Source organism: Dufourea novaeangliae, unplaced genomic scaffold (assembly GCF_001272555.1).
Source record: "Dufourea novaeangliae isolate 0120121106 unplaced genomic scaffold, ASM127255v1 scaffold90, whole genome shotgun sequence".
NCBI classification, from domain to species: domain Eukaryota; kingdom Metazoa; phylum Arthropoda; class Insecta; order Hymenoptera; family Halictidae; genus Dufourea; species Dufourea novaeangliae.
The window spans coordinates 706,414-730,385 of NW_015373969.1; the positions used below are offsets into that span (position 1 = coordinate 706,414).

The 23,972-nt window shown below is 38.9% G+C and overlaps 2 protein-coding genes across 2 annotated transcripts in view; one reads left to right on the forward strand and one right to left on the reverse strand.

Moving 5' to 3' along the window:
* Window positions 1-8,790, reverse strand: part of LOC107186811 (pyroglutamylated RFamide peptide receptor-like) — a 43,592-nt gene extending 34,802 nt beyond the window's left edge. Inside the window, exons 1-2 of the mRNA XM_015574750.1 lie at window positions 8,657-8,790; window positions 6,865-6,995 (exon numbers count right to left, since the gene is read on the reverse strand). Of these exons, the coding sequence (XP_015430236.1) occupies window positions 6,865-6,995; window positions 8,657-8,789 (264 nt within the window). The 5' untranslated portion in view covers window position 8,790. The remainder of the gene's footprint in view (window positions 1-6,864; window positions 6,996-8,656) is intronic.
* Window positions 8,791-22,181: 13,391 nt separating this feature from the next.
* On the forward strand, window positions 22,182-23,535 carry LOC107186810 (protein LSM12 homolog). The gene is made up of 3 exons (XM_015574749.1): window positions 22,182-22,302; window positions 22,833-23,209; window positions 23,281-23,535. Exons 1-3 carry the CDS (start codon window positions 22,182-22,184, stop codon window positions 23,368-23,370), a joined length of 588 nt encoding a protein of 195 aa, XP_015430235.1. The 3' UTR covers window positions 23,371-23,535.
* Window positions 23,536-23,972: the final 437 nt, after the last annotated feature.

Here is a 23,972-nt window from a genome sequence, read left to right on the forward strand (position 1 = left end):
GGGGGGGGGTAGTTTCGTGCAACCAGCTAAAATTACCTACCAAATGAACCTGAACACGCGTAGCTCACGTCTGACGCTAGAGAATCTATGATGAATTCTAGGATCCAAGGGGACTGAATTCCCAGCGGGATAAATTTCGGATTAGTTCAAGTACGAAATTGAACTGGAGGGTATCTTTTACGGGGCATTCGGAAACTGTTCGAACTTCGAACACGGAAACTTTTGCACCTTTGTCGAATCTGGGAAAGTAGAGAAACTATTTTCTTCTGTGTTTCATTTCAACTTGGAATAAAATTCTTATCACTGTTGTTAACTAAATATAGTTCAAGTGATCCAATTTGTCGAATGCTGAAATCAGCCAATAAATTTTCGGATATGATCGATTTTTTCAATGGCTCTATTAATTACGTTAAGAAATCCTAGCATAAGGCACTAAGCTCTATTTAATCCAAGTTAATGTTAAATTAAAAATTCCCTTTTACGATTCATTCCTTACTGTAACTATGTTGCTGTAACTGTTTCTATTTTTATTGTTACTTAATTGTTATGTATGTATACTGGTTTTATACCCGTGTAATAACTAATTAAATAAATAAATTCAGTTCCTGTAGTTCAGTTTTAAAAAATATCGATAAAAAGACGTCCATTACTCGCGTAACAACCTAATAAAATTGACTCTGGACGTAACTGTTCATCTTCTGACATCTTCGCGAGACCGTATTGTATTTCCTCCGCGAACGAAACAGGATCGCGGAGCAAGGAGAATTTCATTTCCGCAGTATAACGAATAAATCTGTCGCTTTCCCTCCGTTTCTCAGTCTTTTTGTTTCCCACGACCCTCGAAGAAATCGATGTAGTGTAATGTCGCGCGTTACGTGAACCGAGCCAGAGGGTAGAATGAGAACGACGATAGATAATAATGATCGAACCGGCAAATTTCCGCGGGCGGTTTTTAACACGTAACCGCGGGCACACCTTCGAGAAATAAATGAACGATTTCGATGTCCCGACGAGAGAAAGAGACAATATTCCCTCAACGTTTTTCAATGATATATTTTTTTTTTAAGTTGAAAACGAGACTTTAGTAACGTGCAAAGCGAAATAAAACAATTGCTACAATAAAATTTTATACAATATTCAGATCTTGTGAGATTTAACTGTCGTCTGTAACGAAAGCCAATGCTATTAATGAAATTCTTTTCACTTCACCTAGGACTTAACAGAAGAAATCGTTACAATATATTTTTCCCCGGTTTCAAGTGATAATCTGAAATAGGATAAACACACCAATGAATGAACAATATTAAGTAAAAGAACATTTCTAACCAATGGCGCGAAAATTGTTGGAATATGAAACAAGGAAATGAAAACAATCAATATTTAATCATTTGCTTACTTGAATAACTTAATTTATTTGTTTCTATATACAATGTTCATTCACTGGTGCGTGTTCAATTACTGGTGCATTTACCCTATACTAAAGCTTGAAAGGTCCATTTACAAAACTTCCGCTAAAATATATTCCACTCCCATATTTCTCTCCTAAACGGTTCCCAGTAAACGAAATCTAAATAACAGTAAATAACCGTAAAACGTCAAAAACACGCCGGGCAATCTCGCTCGGTGTCGTTTACCGTGCGTTTTTCATTACGTCCATCGAGAGAGAAAGAGAGAGGGAGAGAAAAAAAAGGGGGAAAATGAGAACCGAATGACTTCGTAGTCGTCTCATAGGATAAACAACGATTGAAGGGACCCAAGGATCCGTCGTAAAACTGAAGTTCCGCCTCGAGGGGATTACCCGCAATTCTCACAACACCGACTTGCACGGGGCAAATTCGTGAGAAGGGGGGTGATGGTACACATGTAAATAAGTCTATGCGCGCGTGTGCTTTCGTTTCGACTCGTAAATCAAACGAACCCCTCCGCCACACCTAGCCCCGTTCGCCTTTGACGTTCAAAGACGAAAACAAACTAGCTTTCCCGTTGTTGTTGCTGGTTTTTTTCCCTATCACGTAGACTAGGTAGAGTTTTAAACGATACTCTATCACGTTCAGGTCCAGCCGCTCTCGTTTTGACGCATTAATATTCCGTTTCACGCGCGCTCACGCTCGTTCAATTCGCCGGATCGACGACGTGAAATTTCATTTCCGAACACCCATCCACGAGACAATGAACCGTCGACGATAACGAAAATTTACATCCCCTGGAAAAAGACCTCCGATGCAATATTGATATTTTCATCCCGCAAGAACGCTGTGGGGTGCTAACTACTTTTCTATAATCGAAAAATTCTGTATATACACTTGTACACACCTAAACGAACACTTAATACACTGTCTGCGATCATTAGCTGCGTTGCCAGGAGAATTCCGTATCAGGATTAGGTAACGTCACGTAGAGGTATAGACACTAATACTTGTTCACACCACGGTAATACTACTACGAATGAGAACGTGACGTTGCATTCCCACATAAATATAACCCCCACCCCCACTCCCTACAACTATTCCCTACTAGGTTATTGTGTCATCAGTGATATTTAAACTGTGGATGTTTATGCAAAATGTGTAAACTGCGGATCTTTATACATTTATAGTGTTTCCTAATCTGCAAAACACACTAGAATATAAATTTTAATAAAGTCCCATATGCTTCATATATTATTATTTACATATTGAAGCTTCTAGTGCGAGGGAATAAAATTCTGCATAATTTTTATTTTTATATTAAACATATATTTTACGTTTTTTTTCTACAATAATTTTTATTTTTATACATATTTCTCGTATCTTATTAGGTTCAGAATAAAATAGAAAAATTCCAGGACTAGAAACTCTTGCCTTCTATTGTATTCCGCGGAGCCCTACAGGCTATGAATCCCTAAAATCCGTAGTCTAGTGATATCGAATTACAGAGGAACAGAAAGTTAATTGCCTTAGAAATAGCTGTTACATTGTTATACCCTACTGTATCTCCAAACAGTCTGATATTCCGAAAAGTTCTGATGCAAGAGAATGTCTAGCGACTGGTGATTCATAGAGTGACATTTAACCGCAAAGTCACCCTGGAAAGTAGGCAAACAAGTTTTCTCCGCCAGAGAAACTACCCCAAACATAATAATCGGGAGAAAAAAAAACACGAGAAAACTTCTTCGGCGTCATCACGGAGCGACATCGCCTGGCTCTGAAAGGATCGAATTGAGCCGATAATAAATTAAATCAGGCCTCGTTGGATTGAATGGCGAGCCGAGACGATTACGAAGACGGTTCGCTCTCGACCGAGTAGTCTGTGATAGTCAGAGTGCGGATATTTATGCATTTATAGCATCTCTTAACTTGGAAAATGCAATAAGATAACGGTTTCAATATATATTTTAATACTATTTACATGTTATTATTAGACTGCAAATGTTTATGCAAATTCAGAATTTTAGAACAATGAGACATAAGTTTAGAAACATGAAAATCAGCTAGAAATTTAATTCCTGTACTAATTCTCTTATTATGCTGATAGTAATTTCTAAATATCACTAAGTTTTATTAAAATCTTTATTTTACTACATTTTGCATATTAAAAATTGCTATAAATGCATAAACATCCGCAGTCTAGACTCATTATTAACGTAGTAAAGCTTCTAGTATGGAATTCAAAATTCTATCCCATCCGAATTTTTAAATATTGGTATCGGAAATTGTAAATTTGCGTAAACTTCTGCAATCTAGTGATAGTTCGCCGAGCAGTCCGTTGGATTAAATTGTTGCAGCCTGTATAGGGCAATAAGATCTCGGAAAAACTCCAGGTCCTCGCTTGTCAACCCTCCCACTCAATTTCACCCCTGACCCTATACATATTCCCCTGTAGCTACGGGGAAACTACCCGTGGACACCTTTATCTCGTAAAGACGCGTCGAGGAATCATGTAGGCTGCCCGAGAATCGGTTAAATGTTTCCTACTCGAAGGTCGAACTTTTTCTGCACGAAACTGCAAAGTTTTCCAGCGGTTTCATGAACACTCGGAAGTCTCTCTTTTACGGTTACCACCGAAAGTTCTTGAAAACAAGATCTTTGAACGAGTCGCTTATGGGGAATGAAAGCAATTGAGATCGAGAATAAACTCTTTAAAGTTTCGAAATGCTGAAAGATACGCTTCATTATGATAATGTTTACCTTTTCTTGTGGAATTTTCATCTTTTTGATAGTAAACGTGCCTCTGATCGCTTACCTTTCAACGCTAGACAAGAGAACATGGTTCAATTAACCGACTGACGTTTCTCGAGTATGATGTCGCCCTGTTTCAAAAAAACGGTTGTGAATAAATCGTTTCTGAATGTAATAACGAAAAATGTTCACCTAATAAATTGAAATTATTACAGTTTCTAAACAACTTATACAACTGTGAAAATACTCAATACCTATTTCAAATAGTAGTGCAAAGAATGGCAGATAGAACCATAGGTACTGGTACGTTTACGGTCGTCAATGGTTCAAAAGAGTTGCTTCCATGGATTGCACGCGAACGTAAGGGCCAAATAAATCTGCATAAAAGTCTCAATCAGTCGGGTTCAACTCAATTTCCTCTGTTGGAAGGGGAATAACGTGTAATTAACCGACAAAGGCCGTAAAACAGAAGGCAAAGTTCGCGCGCGAGAGCATCTATGTGTACAGGGCATCGAGCTGTTTCTTGGATACGTAAATTTAGAACTTGGCACTAGTCGATTTTATTTTCATTCAGGCCAGAACGTCGCGGCGGCGCCTTGACACCGGATTATCCGTACACCTCGTGACGGAGACACGGTGTCTCGAGTTCTTTTCAGTTACCCCATTAACATGACATTTAACAGCCACTCGTTGCTTCCTACCAGCTTCTCAAAATCGTTACAGCGTGTACCTTACTACAACTTACTAGATAATAATTTCTGTGGTAACTTTGATCATTTGCTCCTGATCGAAGAAACTCCATGCAGCATAATTAACGTCCATGATTCGTGAAGCTTCGAAAGCACAAAACAGAGATGAGTATATTCATTATACAGATAAAGAGTTTTGAATAAAAGATAAAAAAGCACTTTGTCATTTTTAATCGTTTAAACGTGGAAATTTCAGTGTTTTTATACCAGAATAATAATCTTCTTCGATAATTCGACATTTGGCGAAAAATTATTTCATCTCAATAATTTCCTTTCTTAGTTTTTAATAGTATATTCAGTTTTTTATCTTTGATAGATAAGTATCTCCTGACATATGTACAGGTGACCTCTGTGTACCTTTATAGGAATTTGCTTTGTAATACAATGTAAATTATACTCTGGATAAACTAAACTAAACTATTATTCAAATAACATTCTGCTTTACTCTGGCTCAAAACCTGTTAAAGTCAAAACGTTCATAAGGGAGTCCTACATGTTGTTTCGATCAAAAGACACGTCTAGCTGAAACAATCGATCACAAGTGGTCGACAGCGTGGTCCATGTAAAAAGTACGACTGATCGAACCGCGGCGAAATATCATGATTAATGCGCAACAAAGGGACAGACCGTATGATAAATTGGAAACGACGAGAATAGACTTCCGAAATGTGTTATCACGCAGTGAAATATGAAACCAACGGTCATCGTTTCGTGTGATTTTTCGGTTAGCGAACCGATTTTAATTCGACAATCTGTTTTTCCCTCGTGTTTCACACCAAAGAATCACCACGATTCTAAATTATTGTAGCTGGTACACAAATGCGATAACAAGCTGCGTGGAAACAAGGTTCAAATTAATTAACATGCTTTGTGGTATGAATAATCGTAACTGTAGTATTGTATTTCCCTGAAACATCGCGATATCGTTCGTCCCTGGACAACACAGCTGAATGGTTCGATAACATTAATACGAAGGAATTATGAATAATGTAGGAATAGAACAGTACACGATCGCAATGGTAAACCAGAATACCATTCTCTTGAACTGTTCTCCAATTAAGTTATTCAGATCGCTCGGAACTCTTTTTTCCCTCGAGTTTCATTTCGAAAATGGCTCTCGGCTATTCTAATAAATTCAAGCAAATATGAACCGCTGTCTCTGTTAGCAAAGTTTCATGCACATTTCTGTTTCCTTATTGTTTGATCTTGTACTTTGTTCCCCTTGTTCACGAGTGCATGCGGTAATTCACGACTTTTTCATATTTCGGAACAATAATACTGGCTGAATTCTTTACACAGCCTATTTTACCTATTGTGTTTTGTAATTTCATTCAACAACGATCTGTGTTGTCCTGTAGATTGTACTATGTATCGGTATTTTACGTAAAGATTTGATAACAGAAATATTACCTCTACCTTTAGCTACCTATTACCTAAAAATTTGATAATAGTAATACTGTATTTCAAGAGATTGAATTAACACTAGAACTACCGACGATAAACATATATCTATTTCTATCTGTTGATAAGCATAACAAACTAACCTATTTTTTTACTTTATTTTTAACCCTTTAAATCGCAAATATAAATGTTTTAACCAAATAATAAAAGTTGCGAAAGATCTAAAAGAATGTATTGCTGTAACATTTTAGTAATCGTTATAAGTACCCTACGGATTTTTATGCAAAATAAAATTTTATAAAGTGACTATAAGTATCTTATCGAGTTCAGAATAAAATAGAAAACACGTTGCACCCGATGAAAGTTTTGCTCTAGAGTCTATAAGTGCATAAAATCCGAAGTCTAGTTCTAGTCTGGTTTGGTAATTCTAGTGTTAAGTGGAACACCCTAGGAAAATTTCATTATAATCGTAGGTGAAGCTCGGTGCCCGTTATCAGTAACTAAGACGTCGGCAAACCCGACAGGAAATTAGTCTTTAGTCTTTGGACTAGACTCACCTTCACGGGGATACAGAAGATTATGAGCAAGAGATCAGCGGTTGCCAAACCGCCCAGAAAGACGTTCGTCGGTGTCGCTGGTAAAGGTCTCAATCTCGGGCAGAGCGTCGAGGCGATGATGACGACGTTTCCTGAAATAAAACAAGGAGCTGCTTTGCACACGGTTTCTGTGTTTTCTCATTAAAACTTGATAATTACCACGCCCCCCTGGTGCGCGGCTTTCGTGCCAACCTGATTATAATGCCGAGTTACGATCGAGTTTAATGGAACCTGATCGATAAGGTTGATCCTTCTTGGACGAAACAATTGAACGACTGTTCCATTAAGGGCAATAGTTCGAAGGAATTACCAGAAATTCTACGAATTCGTTATAATGCACAATGTGAAACAATAACAACTGTTGAAAGAATTAAGGTAATGGCAGCGTTTCGTTTAAAACAAAGTTTGCGCTTGGATTGGATGCAATTAATTGGGAATTACCGAAAATTCCCATCAAGTAAATCTAGGAGCATCCTGCCGTTTATGTAATAATATTAACGGCAAACTTCACGATAATAGTGCACTTAAAGTTAGATTGCATCGCGGTTTGCATTGTAGTTTGGAAATCTCCGTTCTGAAAGACAATTTGCATCGTCTGCTGTGCTTTGGACCGTTCCGTCGGACGGACGTGTACGTGATTGATAACGCGATCTAGTATACATATGTATACATTATGGAAACTCTGTACACTCGAATCACATTTAATTCCCACATGATGATAACTGGACTGCAGAAGTTTATGCAAAATCAAAATTTTATATACCGATATCTAAAAATTAAAATATAGCACAATTTTCAATTCTATACTAAAGGCTTTACTACGTTAACAATAACATATTCTTGTAATTTTCCAACTTAAGAAACGCTATAAATGCATAGACATCTGCAGTCTAGTGATAATTTTCAAAATTCCTTCGATGTACGAAAAAATCTAATAAATTATATAAATTATTCTGTAGGCTGTTTCCATTATTGCTCGTCGAGTTTCGAAAATATTACACAGACGACAATAACAGAATGGCGGAAGTCATTGATAAAACTAATCGATGCGTGTCGTCTCTTTAAATAATAACAATTCCAAGCGGATGATAATACAACCCGATGCGTGATTAACAACGACGCGGAACAAAATTCATTGTAATAATGAATCAAATATTCGAACGGAGCGCGCACGCTCGCCGTTAAATCAGGAAGCGTAATCCGCTTGGAAAAGCTCGGCTTCTCCAGATAATCTCCAAACTGAATATTGAAATTCTGATTAATCACCCGTGCCAGAGTGTCAGCCGAATGTGAACAAAAAGAACGCCAGCAAACAGGGAATTACATATAACCTAACTGAACGTAATGAGAAAATTTAATGATGGTCGATTTTAAATTGGATCGATCCAAAGTCGAGGGACAGACAGACAATCTAATAAATAATTTATTTAAACAAAATTACCTTATTTTCAATCTTCATCCAATATCTATAATAATTCATAATAAAAAATTTTCACTTACACATGTTCGAAAAAAATTGAAATTGCGCTGAAAATTTGCGATTCGTTTTATAATTGTTGACACGCGTACTATGTACTGTACTATTATGTCTATACAGAAGTTAATTTTATAATTCTGGACTCTTAAGTACAAAACATATACGTATATCAACTTTTTCTTTTTTTTAAATTAAATTTGGCTCGATTGGGAAAATACCACACTGCGCGATGTCGATGATGTTCTAGATTTGAGGGGGGAGAATCGGTATACTCACCAACTAATCCGAGGCAGAACGTGAGGGAGTAGACGACGAGCACGGGAGCCAGTTCCGCCCAGTCGAAGTAGCTGAACGACTCGTTGATGTCGTAGTCGAGAAAATCGCTGGACGCATTAGTCTCGTTCGACATGACTGCGATTAGCTTCTTGGCAATGACACTTCACAGGCTTGGACCACTTGTTGTCGTCGACGTCGGTCGTTCACGAGGACGTTTTCCATCGTGCGATTTTACCTCGAGCCGTCCGCGTGACTGCGCTCACGCAGTTCGCGGACTTACACTCTCGGGAGCCAGCTAGACGACTCGAGGAACTTTCTGGTTCTTGCTGGCGAGGCCACCACCGATTGCATGCTTCCTAAGCTGTTTTCACGTTTTTCTGTATCCCTGGAAGGAAAAACGTATCATTAATCACTACCTTACTGTAAAGACCACGTATACATATCGAGGCTAATGAGAATTGTAGACATAGAAGTTATCCATGTTTACACAATGTTACTGTTTGCGCAGAAAAATTGATGTTATTATTCTAGGGTTAATAATACACGAGGATCAGACGATATTCCCAATAGAAAACAACGGAAATACCTCAAGTAAACTTAAATCACGATACTGTTGTTCCATAGAGAAGATTATACCTTGCCCATGGTCCCTCAACACCGAGCCTAATTAAAGCGCAGAGGCAAATACCTAATAAATCACCAGTTAATTATCAGTTAATAATCATTATGAGTTTTCCAGGAAGCTGAATAAATTTATTGTTCGCCCAGTACGGCGTTGCACGCAAGGGTTGCACAGTGGAAAATGGAAAATGCTAGGTTATTTACTACCAACGGCTGGGTCATGAACGGATCACATTTTAATTCTATGCGTTTGCCTCGCTATTCTGGCCCGACGATCCCTATTAATTTACGAGCACTACAAAGTACACCGAGGCTTTTAATGAACGCCAGGCTGCTGCTACCTCTATGCCACAGTTACAATACGCGAAATTCAATTTATCCCTCGCCTCCGATACGGAAACCATGTGTCCCAGACAGAGTACGCAATTTGCCCGAGTTTCCGGTCTCCTCCCTTTCCCGTCTCGGTTCAGTCGACAAATTTATTAAGAATCACGGATTATAGGGGTCCTGTGATTCTGGAAAATAATGGAGGTCGGCCAGCCGTGTCGGTTCGCGTCCGAATTCCGATCGGACGCTCGCGATTCTGCTCGACCACGATAACCAAAGATGTCGTAAATTCCTACTTGTGAATCACGAGTGATTCCGATCACCCAATAACGGTAATTTTTCGTGGTCGTTTCTGATTGGTAGAAAGCACAACAACAGTTCTGTTCTTTGCACGCGTCTGTATACTTTATATTTTATTTTATCGACAACAAAACAAAAATTCGAGTTACATCGTATAAAGTATAATGTAAAGGGAAAAATAATGAGGAACCATCAAGAATAATGATTAAATTAATGATTACAAATTATAATCTATATGTTACCTAGCCAATCATTCTTTTAAAACTTCTTGTCCTTCCTACTGATTTTAGAAAATACAAGTAATAATGTAATTCATTTTAAAATCATATTGAATAAGTTGTTTTTAAAAGATCAAGAATTACGATCACAATGAGAAAATTCACTCAAGATACAAAAGTCACGGTCGTGAATTATATGAAATCACGGTCGTGATCGTGATTCGACGATCACTGTGATAAATCTCTGTTAGAGAGTTTACACACCATTTCTAACGATGATCGATAGATTCGTTCTTGATCTCTTCTCCGTTAAATATTCACCTCAAGATATCTACTCTCCAGAGACAATTGTCCCTTTATACGGATTCTTACGAACTTCTCCGCTTATTGTTTATCCAACGATCGTCCTTAGTAATGGAAAAGTTGTCGGGTGGTGTTTCAAGAAAATTAAAACGCAAGTTTATCATTCCTGCGGGTTTTTCTTCAGTCCCCCGCAACATTGTTCGAGAAATTCGTGGAAACCGGTGGTGTAATGAATTTTCATAAAGCTTTCAGTGAATAATTCCGTGGAAAATTATACGGTAGTAGGAGAATTTATCGTATTGTTTCCAGGGTAGGGATTCACTTGTTATTCCCTTTGACGGTTCTCGGACCACTCCAATCCACTTTCTCCGTTCTATTCGAACGATCCCTCGTGATCTTCAGTGATCAATGGGATGGAATAGCTACCCTTCGACCCGGCCATGACTTACGGGCTAATCGGACATCGACGTAATCGAAATGTTGAAAAAGCGTGAAATAAACGATCGCAAGATGAATGATCTTTCGAACGAACGCAAATTCGCGGAAACAATGAATTCGCTGTTAAAAGCTTCGAGCCAACCACGCGAAGATTAATGGAACACGACGGTGGGTAGTCGAAATTGAATTTCGGGCAACGAAGACGAAAAGAATCCTCGACTGGCAAACAACTTTAATGAAGCTCGCGAACGAGGTCATGGCTGCAACGCGTTCCGTTTCCATGATTTAATGATTTTATCAGGTTCCCTTTAAGCAAGAACTCGCCTCGTTTCAATGGCTCAGAAAGATCCTTGAAAGCAGGATCCCGCAGACATCGTTCTTGCTCTTGACGACGATCTTTTAAAAATGGAGTTTAAGCTTGGAATCCGACAGAAAAAGAATATGCCAGTGGCGTGAAATGCTTCTCAGACAGATATGGACTAAGTCGGATAATTTTCCCGTCTTCCTATCCACGGTCCTCTGTTCGTTGAAAAATTTTGCACTGTACCAGTCACACCAGAACTTGGTTACAAGGGAACTTGGTGCCCCGACAATTCCGATTTTGTTCTTAAACGTCGCAAGTTTATAGGGAACCTCAATTTTTTCTATTGGCATTCAGTTCTTGTGATTCCACCTCAAAGAACGGAATATCAGCGAAAACAAAAGATTGCTACGCCACAGACCTGCGGAGTTTGAAAAAAAAGCAAAATTTTCAAAGTAGCAAGGTTTGCTTATTGAGATTTCAATCTTATTTCCTCAACTCTATAGAAATTGTCCACGTTCTGTCAAAGAGACAACTCGAAGTGCATTTCATTGCTAATGAAATTAACGAAAATTTCGATTGATATACAGTTTCCATGTGAACGATAGAATTATCAGGGGATGCAGAGGCTGCCCCGTGGCGTCCAATATATCCGGATGATCTCTCAAAGAGGATTCGATTCGAGTCGCCATATATTACTGGAACTCGACGACCGGATTTCAATATATCTTCTCGCTGCGAGGGGAGACGAAAAAGCTTCGGTATTTGTGTGGAGTGTGTCTTTCTGCTCGTTTCTCGTCGCGAAAGAGAAGGACCTTGCGCCCCCGAAATAGGGCAAAGGTTCCCGTGTTTCTTTTGCCAGCCTTTCCCTGCGCGTTAACGTATCAATTCGATGGTCGCTTTAAAAGCTGTATCTCCCGTTTCGTGAGCCCCGGCAAAAGCAATTTTCCCCCACGTACCAACCACGAGTGAATTGCACGCGCAGAACCGCACTGTGCGCTGGAATTACGCGTTCGTATATTTAATCCGACGCTGATTTAGAATTCGTGTTCTTTTGAACCGTGCAAAGGCGTAAAGACAACCACCCACGCGTGATAAACGTACCCGTTGTGTTCACGCGAAACAGGTCTCGTTCGTTTCAGTGTTCCATGTCGATTGTAAAACTTACGATCTGTGCCGCGAATTTTCACCTTGGTTCGCTTTGAACGTTTCAAGAATGTCATTTACGCCTCGAACATGAAATTTCAGGAGCTTACTTAACACGTTCTCTGTCACAGTGAAAAATGCCGTATGTAGCCAGATACGATTTATTTCGTCTTTTTAAGTTATGAATTGTCGAAAATATATGCGTTTAGTTGGTTCTGTTTTGAATTATACTACGATAATAATTGTATGGACAAAATTTTCCAACGGTTTTTAACACTAGAACTACAGATATGATGATGAGATGACAAACTTACCCATGACTCTCTATCCGCGTTGGCATATAGGTATGTATACTTTTGTATACAATTTGACGTCGCAAAAGTGACCGATGTCATGTCAATTCATGTTAATAATATTATAAGAAAAAAAAACACTCTTCACTTGTTCTTAATTAAGTTTAGGAATTGGAAATTTTATGTTCAGCTTGTTATGTTATAATTAAATACTCCACATCGTGAAAATTCTTTCCCTGCTTGATGCTAGATCTACCGACGGAATTTCCGCTGTGTTCGAAGCTGAAACACAACTGCTGGTAGCAATTCATCGAAACAGTTGATAAACGCTGAGTTTTTTTTCACTCGATATTGGAGAAGAACCGCACATAGAGCGACGCCCGAACCGTGACTGGCAATTAATCGGCGTTTCCACCTGTCTGTTCCCGACAGATACGATTTGTCAGTTACGACGCATCGAAGCTGGCCACGCGTGTACAGGCGCGGTCCAATATATTACAGGGAAACCGCAGGACACATTTATCGTTAATACATGCGTCAACAGGAGCGTTACTTCGTGACAATCCCACGAACGACACTGTCTATCGATATCGATTATTGACGGCGACTACCGAAGATCATTACCTGACACCATGGGAAGCAGAATGTGTTTGCCTGGTCCGAGTAAACTCGTTAACGGGAACACACGATGTATATTTACGTCTTGGTTCTCCATTAAAGACATTCATTAACGGGTGTACTTCTACGTCCAGGAATAGAGAGTGCTTAATGGAGTCTCTGTGACCACGTGACGGGACGGAAACGGTGTTCGAACGAAACAAATATATTTCAGTTACTGGTCTCTGGTCTCGAACATGACTCCGAGAAGTCTAGAACTAGAATCAAACATGACTAGGGTAGATGTCCCTATTACTGCCAGCTTAAGATGGTAGCGTAACTTCATTCAATCATTTGGAACACATTATTATTTAACATCTTTTTCATGAGAAAAAATAGTTTCATACATCAAAAATGATGAATTAATTGATAATTAATTACTGTCTGCGAGCAAACCCAATGTCCCTGTAACTGTCACCTCAAAAACTACAGTAACTCTTATATACTATAACAATTCACTTTTTACAATAAATATATGTTAAATAGTCAAATTACGCTCCTTCTTTAATATGACTTCTTCAATCATATAACTATACCAGAATCCCTTGCGTAGTCGCGTTTCTGATGCTTAAATTGCATTCTCATTTCTCAATATTAATTTTGTAAATACCAGGTACATACATACAGGTACATGTATTTTCTTTAATTTTATCTAAACCAGAGTCCCAGTTTAATAATAAAATTTTGTATACACAATACTTTATACGTTACGTTTTTATGCTGTTCACGATACGAACATGATACTAAAGATGTAAATGTAACATATTTTTTAAACGATTTTAGTAGTTTAAGTTTCAAAATGAACGATTTATTTCCTAAATTTTCCGTTCATGAACGAGGGAGGCTTCCAGTTCACCCGAGGGAAATCTCCATAGGCTAATGATACGTTTCACATTGTGCTAATTTTCGGGCCTAACTGTCTCGCGTAAATCCGGCTTAAGTAATCATGTAACCGCTCTCACCGATCGAATGGATAATTGTCATATGGTTCCCACCGTTAGAGCATGTATCACAGTGCTACAGGTAGCACGGTGCCATTTTCAATCTAATGTATTTTTCATGTTCCGTGTCGAGTTGTCGGACTCGATCCCGAAGCGAATAAAGCTTCGCGATTACGTGGAAATGTTCTATGATAATGCATCCACAGTGAATCTCTTCTGGATCCTTTTTAAATGTCAAGTAAGGGGTCTGTATTACGTTCGTTTGCACGTCAATTGCATAGCAAAGGCGGAGAAAAGTCACTCGATAATTGATAAAAATTTTATCCAAACATCCTCGACGTCCTCAAACATCAAAGAAAACACAGATATCATTCATATAACCGATCTAACGTTATAGATGATAATCTAACTTCATAAATGAACGATAGGATAGATAAACTGACCTGCCTTCATTAAGAATTCGAAAAAAAAATGCAATAAAGGCGCTCTTACTACTCGAATCAAAGTTCTCAAATCATCGTAAACGTCACCGCCTGAGCTCCATTTCTTCATTTTGCGCGAAGAAACTGTTAAAGAGTTTACGAGACCTCGTAAAGATCCCTGATAAGGGCGTACGGCCAGTACCGAAGAGATTGGGAAACATAAATTTTGGTTAGCGTTCGAAGGAATCGAATTAACATTTTATAAATAAAGGGCGAAACGTGTCGCCGCTATGTTACCTATGTAGCGATTGTAATAAACCCGACATGAATATGCATTACGGATTAATGAGGGAACGCAAAGAAAACGTTTCGAGATCCTTCGGAAACTAAAGAATATTAATTATCCTTGTTTTCATGTAAAAAAGAAACGCTTCGTTAATTAATTAGTCTACGGGTGTTTATGTATTTATAGCATGTCTTAGCTCGCAGAACGTAGTCAAATAAATGCTATCACCTGTTAAAATATTGAAAGGGTTGTTCAGAATTCATCGTTACCATTACTTTCATCAATACTATGAACACAGTAACGATGCATGTAGCTTTAACCTTGTCAAGGCATTTCCGCGGAACTGTCGCGCCAGAATAATGACATGTACAAATTTTCTTTTTTTTTCCATCTAACGATTCTTGGTTTTTCCGTGGATCCAGTGACGTTTCCAATCGGTTCCAAAAAGTTTCACCGTGAAATCAGGCCAGTCGTATATTCATCTCAAGAATGTTCATACGCAAGCATAATCGAATGCATCATAAGTTCCTTAATTGGAAAACCATGTCGTAAATCACAAAGTTTAGAAACTGGCGGATTTTACAAAGGAGCAAGAGAGCACGATAATGGAGCAAGTTCGAGTACAACGTGATAAGAAACTGAACGGTGTCGGGCTTCGCTCCAAAATCCTCGACGTACAATTACGTGATCGACGCGTGACGATCGACGAGGATACGTACACGGAAGCTTGTGTCAAACTTTCCGCACATTTTCATTCGTCTACTGCCGTCTGAAAGGTCGTGGGGGATGTTACTCTATTCGCAAAAGACGAATCTCGTTAGCCACGTTCTCGGCTAATTTTAGATCGTGTCATCGTTAACACCACGCCGAGAAAACCCGTCAATCGTCCGCAACGAATCTAGCTCGCGTTACTAGCTTTTGTACGCGACTTGGTTCCGCGAGTGATTCTGCTTTCGACTCGAACGTGTATTGTTCCTTCGTCGATTCTCTCGACATCTTCAGGAAAGAATTAGTGGAACATCCACACTATCTACAGGATGAATTCTAAGTTTGTGGAGTTAAAGTATGGATTGGTCAATTTTCTTTACAACCTGTTACATTACGGCAAAAGTAGCAATCGTATCGCAATTTCGATATTTATGGGTTAACTGTCGATACTGGCATATATCGTCAAACAAAATATCAATATTTACATTGGAAAAAAATTGATATTTAAAATATCGATAACGATAGATAATAATTATACATATTAAATAGAAGGTATCCTGCATCGACTTGTCCATAAAACCTCGATGCTCCATATATCGCTCTCAAAGTGTACAAAAAGCCATTCAACGTATGACTGACATATAAAGTAGCGTCGGACAAACAAGATCCGCAATGACTCGTATGTATATAGATGTACTTAAGTATATATACAAACAACGTCCAACAAAAAGAGAGATCGTCGAAGCGCAGAGTGGCGAGGAAAAAGCTGCTAGACGAAAGAAAAACAATCGTTCGAGGAGAAACTGTTCCCGCGATTGGCAGTGACACTCGATTCTCCTTGCCAATCCGTGAGAATCTCGTACGTGGATATTGATATACATATAACCACAGCTGAACGAGGGAAACTATCGAGGTGAGATCGATAATCGGGCCACAATTCGAATATAGCCTCGACCGAAAATAAGCGCCAAACGGCCGATAATTGAAGATTAAAGCTGGTCAGGAAAACTTTGTTCCTGCGAAACTTTTACGCAGCTACGACGATTTTTGCGATATTACTCGCAATTTCACGTTTGTCGATCTAGAATTTCGAAACGTATGCCAATACCGAAGAAAATGTTGATTTTTCAGTCGTTGCACGATGATCATCCGAGGGACAATCGTGAAATAACAACGATCGACCGTGTTGTCCGACACGAGAAAATTTTCATTCGATCATTTGCATTGCTTTGTGAACCGTAACATCGTTTCGCCAAATGTAAATACAATTCTTCCGTATTCCAGGCAATTTTTTGAGTTTCATGGAAACATCCATACACGAATGTCCGAGGAAACGAAAAACAGCAACATGTTGGCAGGCATTAACTCGAAAAATCTATTTCAGGATCGTATGTGTCGCATCGTCGTTGCTTTTACGAGTTAATATGTTTTTGGTCTCCCATCTTCTCTGTCCCAACACCTTCCTGTTCTACCTTCGTTTTATTTTTTTTTAGAAGCTCTGTCCACCGTGAAAAACTAGTTACGATAATAAAATCAGCCATACACGTGGGAGCGAGGAGATTTCACGCGGTATTATTTTTGTTCTCTCTCGTTCCAGTCGCGGTAAATCTTTCTGAAAATACACCTGTGTCGATCGCGAAGGCGAACTAGCGGCGGGCTTCATGCCAACAATCTCAGCTTCTGGTCAAGAAATGAATTCTCGATGACAAGAGTTGTACCGGCGTAATGGCGCCTTTCTGGTCAGCGGTAAGCTGACAGGCACCAGTGACAAATTGCGAATCGGTCGGACGTGGAACATGTTTCCCGTCCGATCATTAGAAATCGTGCAAACACAGTCCCTTCTGCGTGGCTATCTCATACAAATAGCTTAATTATTCTGGAAAGTTTCTGTTCACCGTATCATTTGTTCGTGTCGGCTGATAAGGAAACCATGTTACGTGATCCACCATATGTCGTTACCATGTATCCCATTTTTCCTTCTGCCACATTTCTAATTGTAAGTCTATTGGCGTGTTCTTCACGTTTCTGAGTCAATCGACATATTCTTCGCGATCTAAATCTATTTGAACAGTTAACGAACCGAAATTCAAGTCAACAAATGAATACAAGCAAGGAAACAAGAGTTCCAATCAAAGAACAATCGTTTTTATCGATTCGATCTATTCGAATGTGTCTTGATCCCTCAACAAACCCGATGAAGCAGCGTTCGCAGAGGCGACAGAGCTGTCTTAAGTACCCTCCTAATGATTAAGAAACTCAAAGATCAAGTGTGTATATGTACTACTCAGCATCAAAGGAGGGTTGTGCTAGCGCCAAGCTACGAAGTCGAGGAGGGGTTGTTGGTTCTCGAATAAACTTCATTCAGCTTCTGCACGACGGCAGAACCGGGGAATGGAAGCGCAAATTCGATAACTAGAAGACGGAATTTATGCATCCAAACAGGCACCACACGTGTTTGCAATGAATCAGTATTTATAGGCGTCGTGTCGGTTTCCGAATCTTGTGGTATTTTCCAAATTCAGCTAAATTTAATTTTAAAAACAAATTGATGCATATACACATTTTTTTGTGATATCAAATCTTACAAAGTCCAAAATTATAAAACTCAACTTTTATATAGACATAAAAGTACAATAATCGCGTGTCAACAATTATAAAATGAATCGAAAATTTTTAGCGCAATTTCAATTTTTTTTCAAACACGTGTAAGCAAAATTTTTTCTATGATTTATAAGTATTGGCTGAGTATTGAAAATATGTTTTTTATTTTGGTAGTTGATTTGCACATCAACAGTAATAGTTATTTAGTTGCTTTTGAGAGGAAATTATTCTCTGGACTTTCCCGAACAAAATTATGTAAATTTTTATGATATTATGGACATCGAAATGTGTTTAAATAATGATCAAAATAACTATATTAACCAAAATAAAAAAATTTCTTTTGCAGGAAAAGACAATCACAATAGCTACAACGTTTGTTCTAAGCAAGCGTATTTGTCTGAAATCAATGGTGCTCCATGTAGGTACTTACTTTAGCTGGATTCATAAAATATCACACTGTTCGACAATACGCGAGATTTTCGTTCGTTACCGGTGTTCCCTAGAGCCGTTTCGATTATGTCGACCGAATTTTCAGAAAGCGATTCGATACGACCAGTCGACCCAGATACAAGTCCACCGAATGCACCAAAGTTCTTGGTAAACGACTTCGTCCACGACAAGACACCAGATCTGTATCATCGGAAATGGAATTATCCAAAGGAAGGTGTCATCGGAAATCAACCGAAATATCGAGAAAGGAAAAGCAAATTTTCGTCCCCGTTCCGTATTTTCCATTCACGGGATAAGATTTATCGAGCTGTCTCTTGAACGATATTTCTGCAGAAGGTCCGCGATGATAAAGTGTTACACGATGGACTCGATCCCCCCCCCCCCTGTTTTGGCCTAGTTCCGATAATGTTTTCCTAAAAGACGGACTCTGCACAATACCACGAGCGGACGTGGTATCCGCTGATTTACGTTCTCCGAACCACCACGCTCCCAACCAAATGCAAAACCCGCGTTCGCGTATTCTATTTATGAGTCTGTGACACGTGCGATCGTGTCCCTTACCTGTGGCCAGGCGCATCTAACTGGCAAAGAACGAGAGGAAAAAGAGAGTCGTCTCAAAGATCGACAACCGCTAGAGCGAAAAAAAAAAGAAAACACAGGAGAGGGCTATTGAATATTTCATTAGGCCAATTCGTACTCTAGTGAAGACTATTTAGGTGGGACAGAGGTAACTCCCAACCAATAGCTGTACTTAGCACGCGAATGTTTTGGTTATTTTTACTGACTTGTTAGGCGGACCATATACGCAAAAGTCGAGTAGCTTTTGCGGTGTATCTGTAAGCTTTATGGTTCGAGGAAGCACGATCCGTGGATTCGTTCCAAAGTTAACTATCACTATCAGTTTACAACCAACAAAAAAAAATACTTCTGTGGAAAAATATAATTCTTCGAGAGTGCATACAGTGGCCGAGCAATTAAGGGATCGAGGAATGAAGCAGTTGCAAACAAAACAACGCAATGTAATGACTGGATTTGATCGGCATACCGGTTCCCCTCTGGGTCGTTTATGGAGATAGCAAGGAAAATGACAGAATTAATATGCTATTCGTAGACAGAATTCCGGCGTGCGTGGTGAAAACGGTTCGCGCAGGTGATTCATACCCCTGTGGAACGGCAGCGGCTTGTCACCCCGCAGATATATACCGAATACTATTTTCCAATCTATCGGGTATTCATAGGACCGAGTGTTCACGTCTGGTTTTTCGTCCCATTGTATAATCACAAACAGTCTCGTAAATTCTCAGAGATCAGAAACCCATAATCGAATATATATGAGGATCGATGTAGGGAGATGTTGGCCATTGTTATCGAAAATACGTATTAAATGGCGAGAATTATTGGAGTATAGAGGACACTTTGTAGGTTCCTCGGTGAACATGTACAAAACTAGGTCTGATGATCGTGTGCGTAGTCGCACATCTTCTAAGATTAAGACGACAATTGAATTGAAAGTTTTACGATAATTAGTTGCTTACTGGAACTTGGATAAAAGTTCAAACTTTATATTGCATTGTCTATCCAGAATTGATAAAATGGGTTTTGAGCAATTTACACTTTAGAAATATGAGTAAACATGGGCCATCACTCCACAACAGGATCAAAGGGTGCAATCAATCGAAATAACTATTTTCTGCGTGGAGGAAACAAATGTCCGCATGAGTAATCGGTGAAATCAACGAAACTGCTAATCTCGAAACGCCAAAGATCGCGGACAATTTCAATAAAACGAGTTCAACCTCGTGAAACAAATATGATTACCATCGATGTTCAAACAAGTGTAAGAATTTATGAATAACGGCCTTGTTGATAAACAGCCGAATCCCCAATTTTGTTAACTGAAGAAAAAACTACAAGAAAAATGAATAATTTTAACTACTCCAGTTCTGTTGACAATTTTAATAAATTAAGTACCATAAGGATTTTTTTTTAGCTTCCACGACAGTACGAAACTCAGTTTTCTTCGAACAATGTAGAACTTTGTAAGCAACTAAATTGCCCACTTACCGATAACGTTCTGTTTTTCAAACTATGTATAAAGCCTAACAATTACAGACCGCCATTAATCGTGACACGTACGGATATCGTGTCTAGAGTTTCACACGCTAACATCTCCCATTTCCATTAACTTTCGTATAGTGTTAGTGGATTCATCAAAAAGCTTTTCGCTGATAAATGTCAGCCTGACAATCCATTATTGTGTATTAGGACAAACTACGAGGAAGGTCAGCCTATTTTTGATAGTACAAATATCAATGAAACCCTCTGTATTAAAAAAGGGACAAGACATTCAAAAAGAATATTTCCCCTGAAATGAAACTCGATTGAAAGTGAAAATATGTTTAAAATAATTACTCACGCATCACGAAAAAGATGCTGAAGGAACTGGAACTGGATCACTGTGTATAACAATGGACACTGCGTTCTGTTGATAATGCAGGTGGTAATCACTCAGTTGTCACTTTTCCCGTTGATAGTCGCGAGAAAAATTGAAAAATCCGATAAGGAACGTTACCACGTTACTCTCCGGCGGAGCGATATCTATACACTGAAGGTCCGAAGCCACGCGACTAACGGAACTACCCGCCAACCCGAATCTCCCCGACGCACCCCGAATTTGAACGAAGTTTCTCGAACGATGAACGAAGACGGCCGAGGATCGGCCTGGTGAACGTGCCATGTCTCGTGCAACCTGAAAATCGAAAACTAATTAGATAAATGAATAAAAAATTTATTAGGGATGCATTAATTTGTGTAAAAACCCAAAGGTTATGTAGATACTAGAGTACGTAAATGTTAAAATCATTCGCCTACCCCTCAAAATTACAGTTAGAGAGAACACTGAACTTTCAGTGCAACGTTTAGAAATAATAAAATGTTTCGTAATCGATGATTAGCAGAACGTACTGGAAGCAGAATTATTGATTATGAAAATTACGAAAATATTGTATTTAATACAAAAAGTCTATCAGGATAGAAGTTACAAAAATCCTAATGTTGTCCTAAAACCGACAAAGATATTATGTACCATCTTTACCGGCCTTGTGAACTTTCCATTCAATATCAAGTTCTATCATCTTTGTTTTCTTTCTCTTTCTAAGTCTACTTTGAAAGATAAATAAAGACGCATGCATCCAACGTTTATAATGAAATGGCGGGCTTCTAATTTTATCCAGACTCTAATAGGAAAAACAAATTGCTGCTGTACCACTACACAAACAGCTCACCTCATTCCCGAGCACAATGATGAGCAATTCCGTGTTAAATGACAACATGGTCACACAAATTTATCAAATTATTCAATTAATAACTGTTTATTAACGTGGTGCGTATCGTCCAAGCAGTACGAGACGCGACGCACACTGGGAATGGCACAAATGGTGTGAATTTTGAGAGACATTTGAAATTAGAACAGATGGCGACAGGGAGCCCGCGGTTCTGAGTTCGTAGTGAAAAATGGCCGGCGCCAACGATTGTTTCAGCATTGGGAGTACGGTGGCCTGTAAAACCTGTTACAAGGAGGAGATCGAAGGCGAGGTGCTAGCATTCGATCCACAAACTAAAATGCTGATCCTCAGTATCCTTTTCTTATAAATTCCCTCAATATGTCGCCGTTCCCGACATGTATATGTATCCAGCACTCATCCGTCGCTCGTTTAACATTGCCACAGTGTAAATAACTTTCGCATAATCTGTGACGGATTTCGTGAGTTTTAATCGACGACAATTACGTTCCGTTTCGCGATTTTTCACGGGCAACATGCCAAACCGCTTGTCAATTATTTGGTGATTTTCTAACCAGCTACACGAAGTCAGGTTAGTTTCGTCATTCAATCAACCATGCTGGATTTTCCATTGGTTTTATTTCTCGGTTGATCCGATCTCTAATGTATTTCCATGATCTCGAGTGATACTTTCACCTTCGTCACCCACAGAAATCGCAAACAAAAATTCTCCTGCATGATAAGAAAAGTAAGATTGGTTTGATTATAACCTTAAAGTCCACATTGATAGGAGACTCATTCTGACAGAAGTATTTCTAAGTTGAAAGTATGTTGAGCTTTTATACCAGATGTTTCCGATGATTCCTTAACTGACAACAATCAGAATGTCCTTCTTCGAGTGGGGCACCTACATTAAACGACGTACACATAGTAAATTTATCCTTGGTATCTGAAGTCCAAGTCAAATGGGAAGTTAGCCCCACAACTAGTGAACCACCACAAAGCCTTAATTTGCAAAAGCTAAACAAAAGAGTACGTAATCAAATCGAAGAGAAGAAGAATCTGGTAATGGCTCTGCAGGCCGGAGTATCTCCAGAGGGACAAAAACTCTTCAGTACTATATCAAAGACTATTCCGGGAGTTACGTGGAATGGAGCAAATATTGTTGTATTTGCCGAAGTCACGATTAGACCTCCCTACAAAGTTGACAATGTGCATGGTAACGCAGAATCTGGAGCATACAAACATGTAAAAAAAGTGGTGTGTAGTTTAGCTGACACAGTGTGACAGTATGAGGAACATATTTACCATAATGCATACAACTTTTTCAGGTTGAAAAACATATTAAAGATTCAGAAGCACAAGCACAACAACGGGATCAGCAACAACAGCAAAAGCAAAAAGGAGGTGCAATGCAATAAAGGTTCAAAAAGGCACTACACCACAAATAAAGCTACCAATGCTTTCACAGAAGTTCCAGTGTTTGAGGAAAAGTAGGAAATGATGAAACAGGATATAAAAAACCATTGCAGAACTAGATAAACCTATCATGAAAACCAACATTATAGACAAAATTCAGTTTGTTTCGATCTCAGTGCATTTTGTGGAAAGCAAAGTGTAAATCGAATATTAAAATTCTGAATAAGTTTCAAATACATTGATTGTATTGTATGAGCAGCATTTTGTAAAGCAATGGATTTACATCATACTTGAGTTTTTGTATAGAGCTCACTCTTCGATGAAGGGTGCTGTTTATTTTATCAAACAAGCTGCCATACGCCTTATGTTCTGCTGGAACTATTGTTCGTACATGTGCTCTGATGCAGGTGTGTTTTAGTTTAGTTTTACATTGTTACAAAATACGTTTAGTAGTTGTTTACAGATTATTGATATACATGGTGGTAGCATGATTCAATTGCCATACAAGTACCAATTTTTTAAAAACCACAAATCGGTCGTCGCGATATGATTTAAGTCCGTATGAAACGGTTCAACAATTTTTAATGTAACACCGTAATCGAAA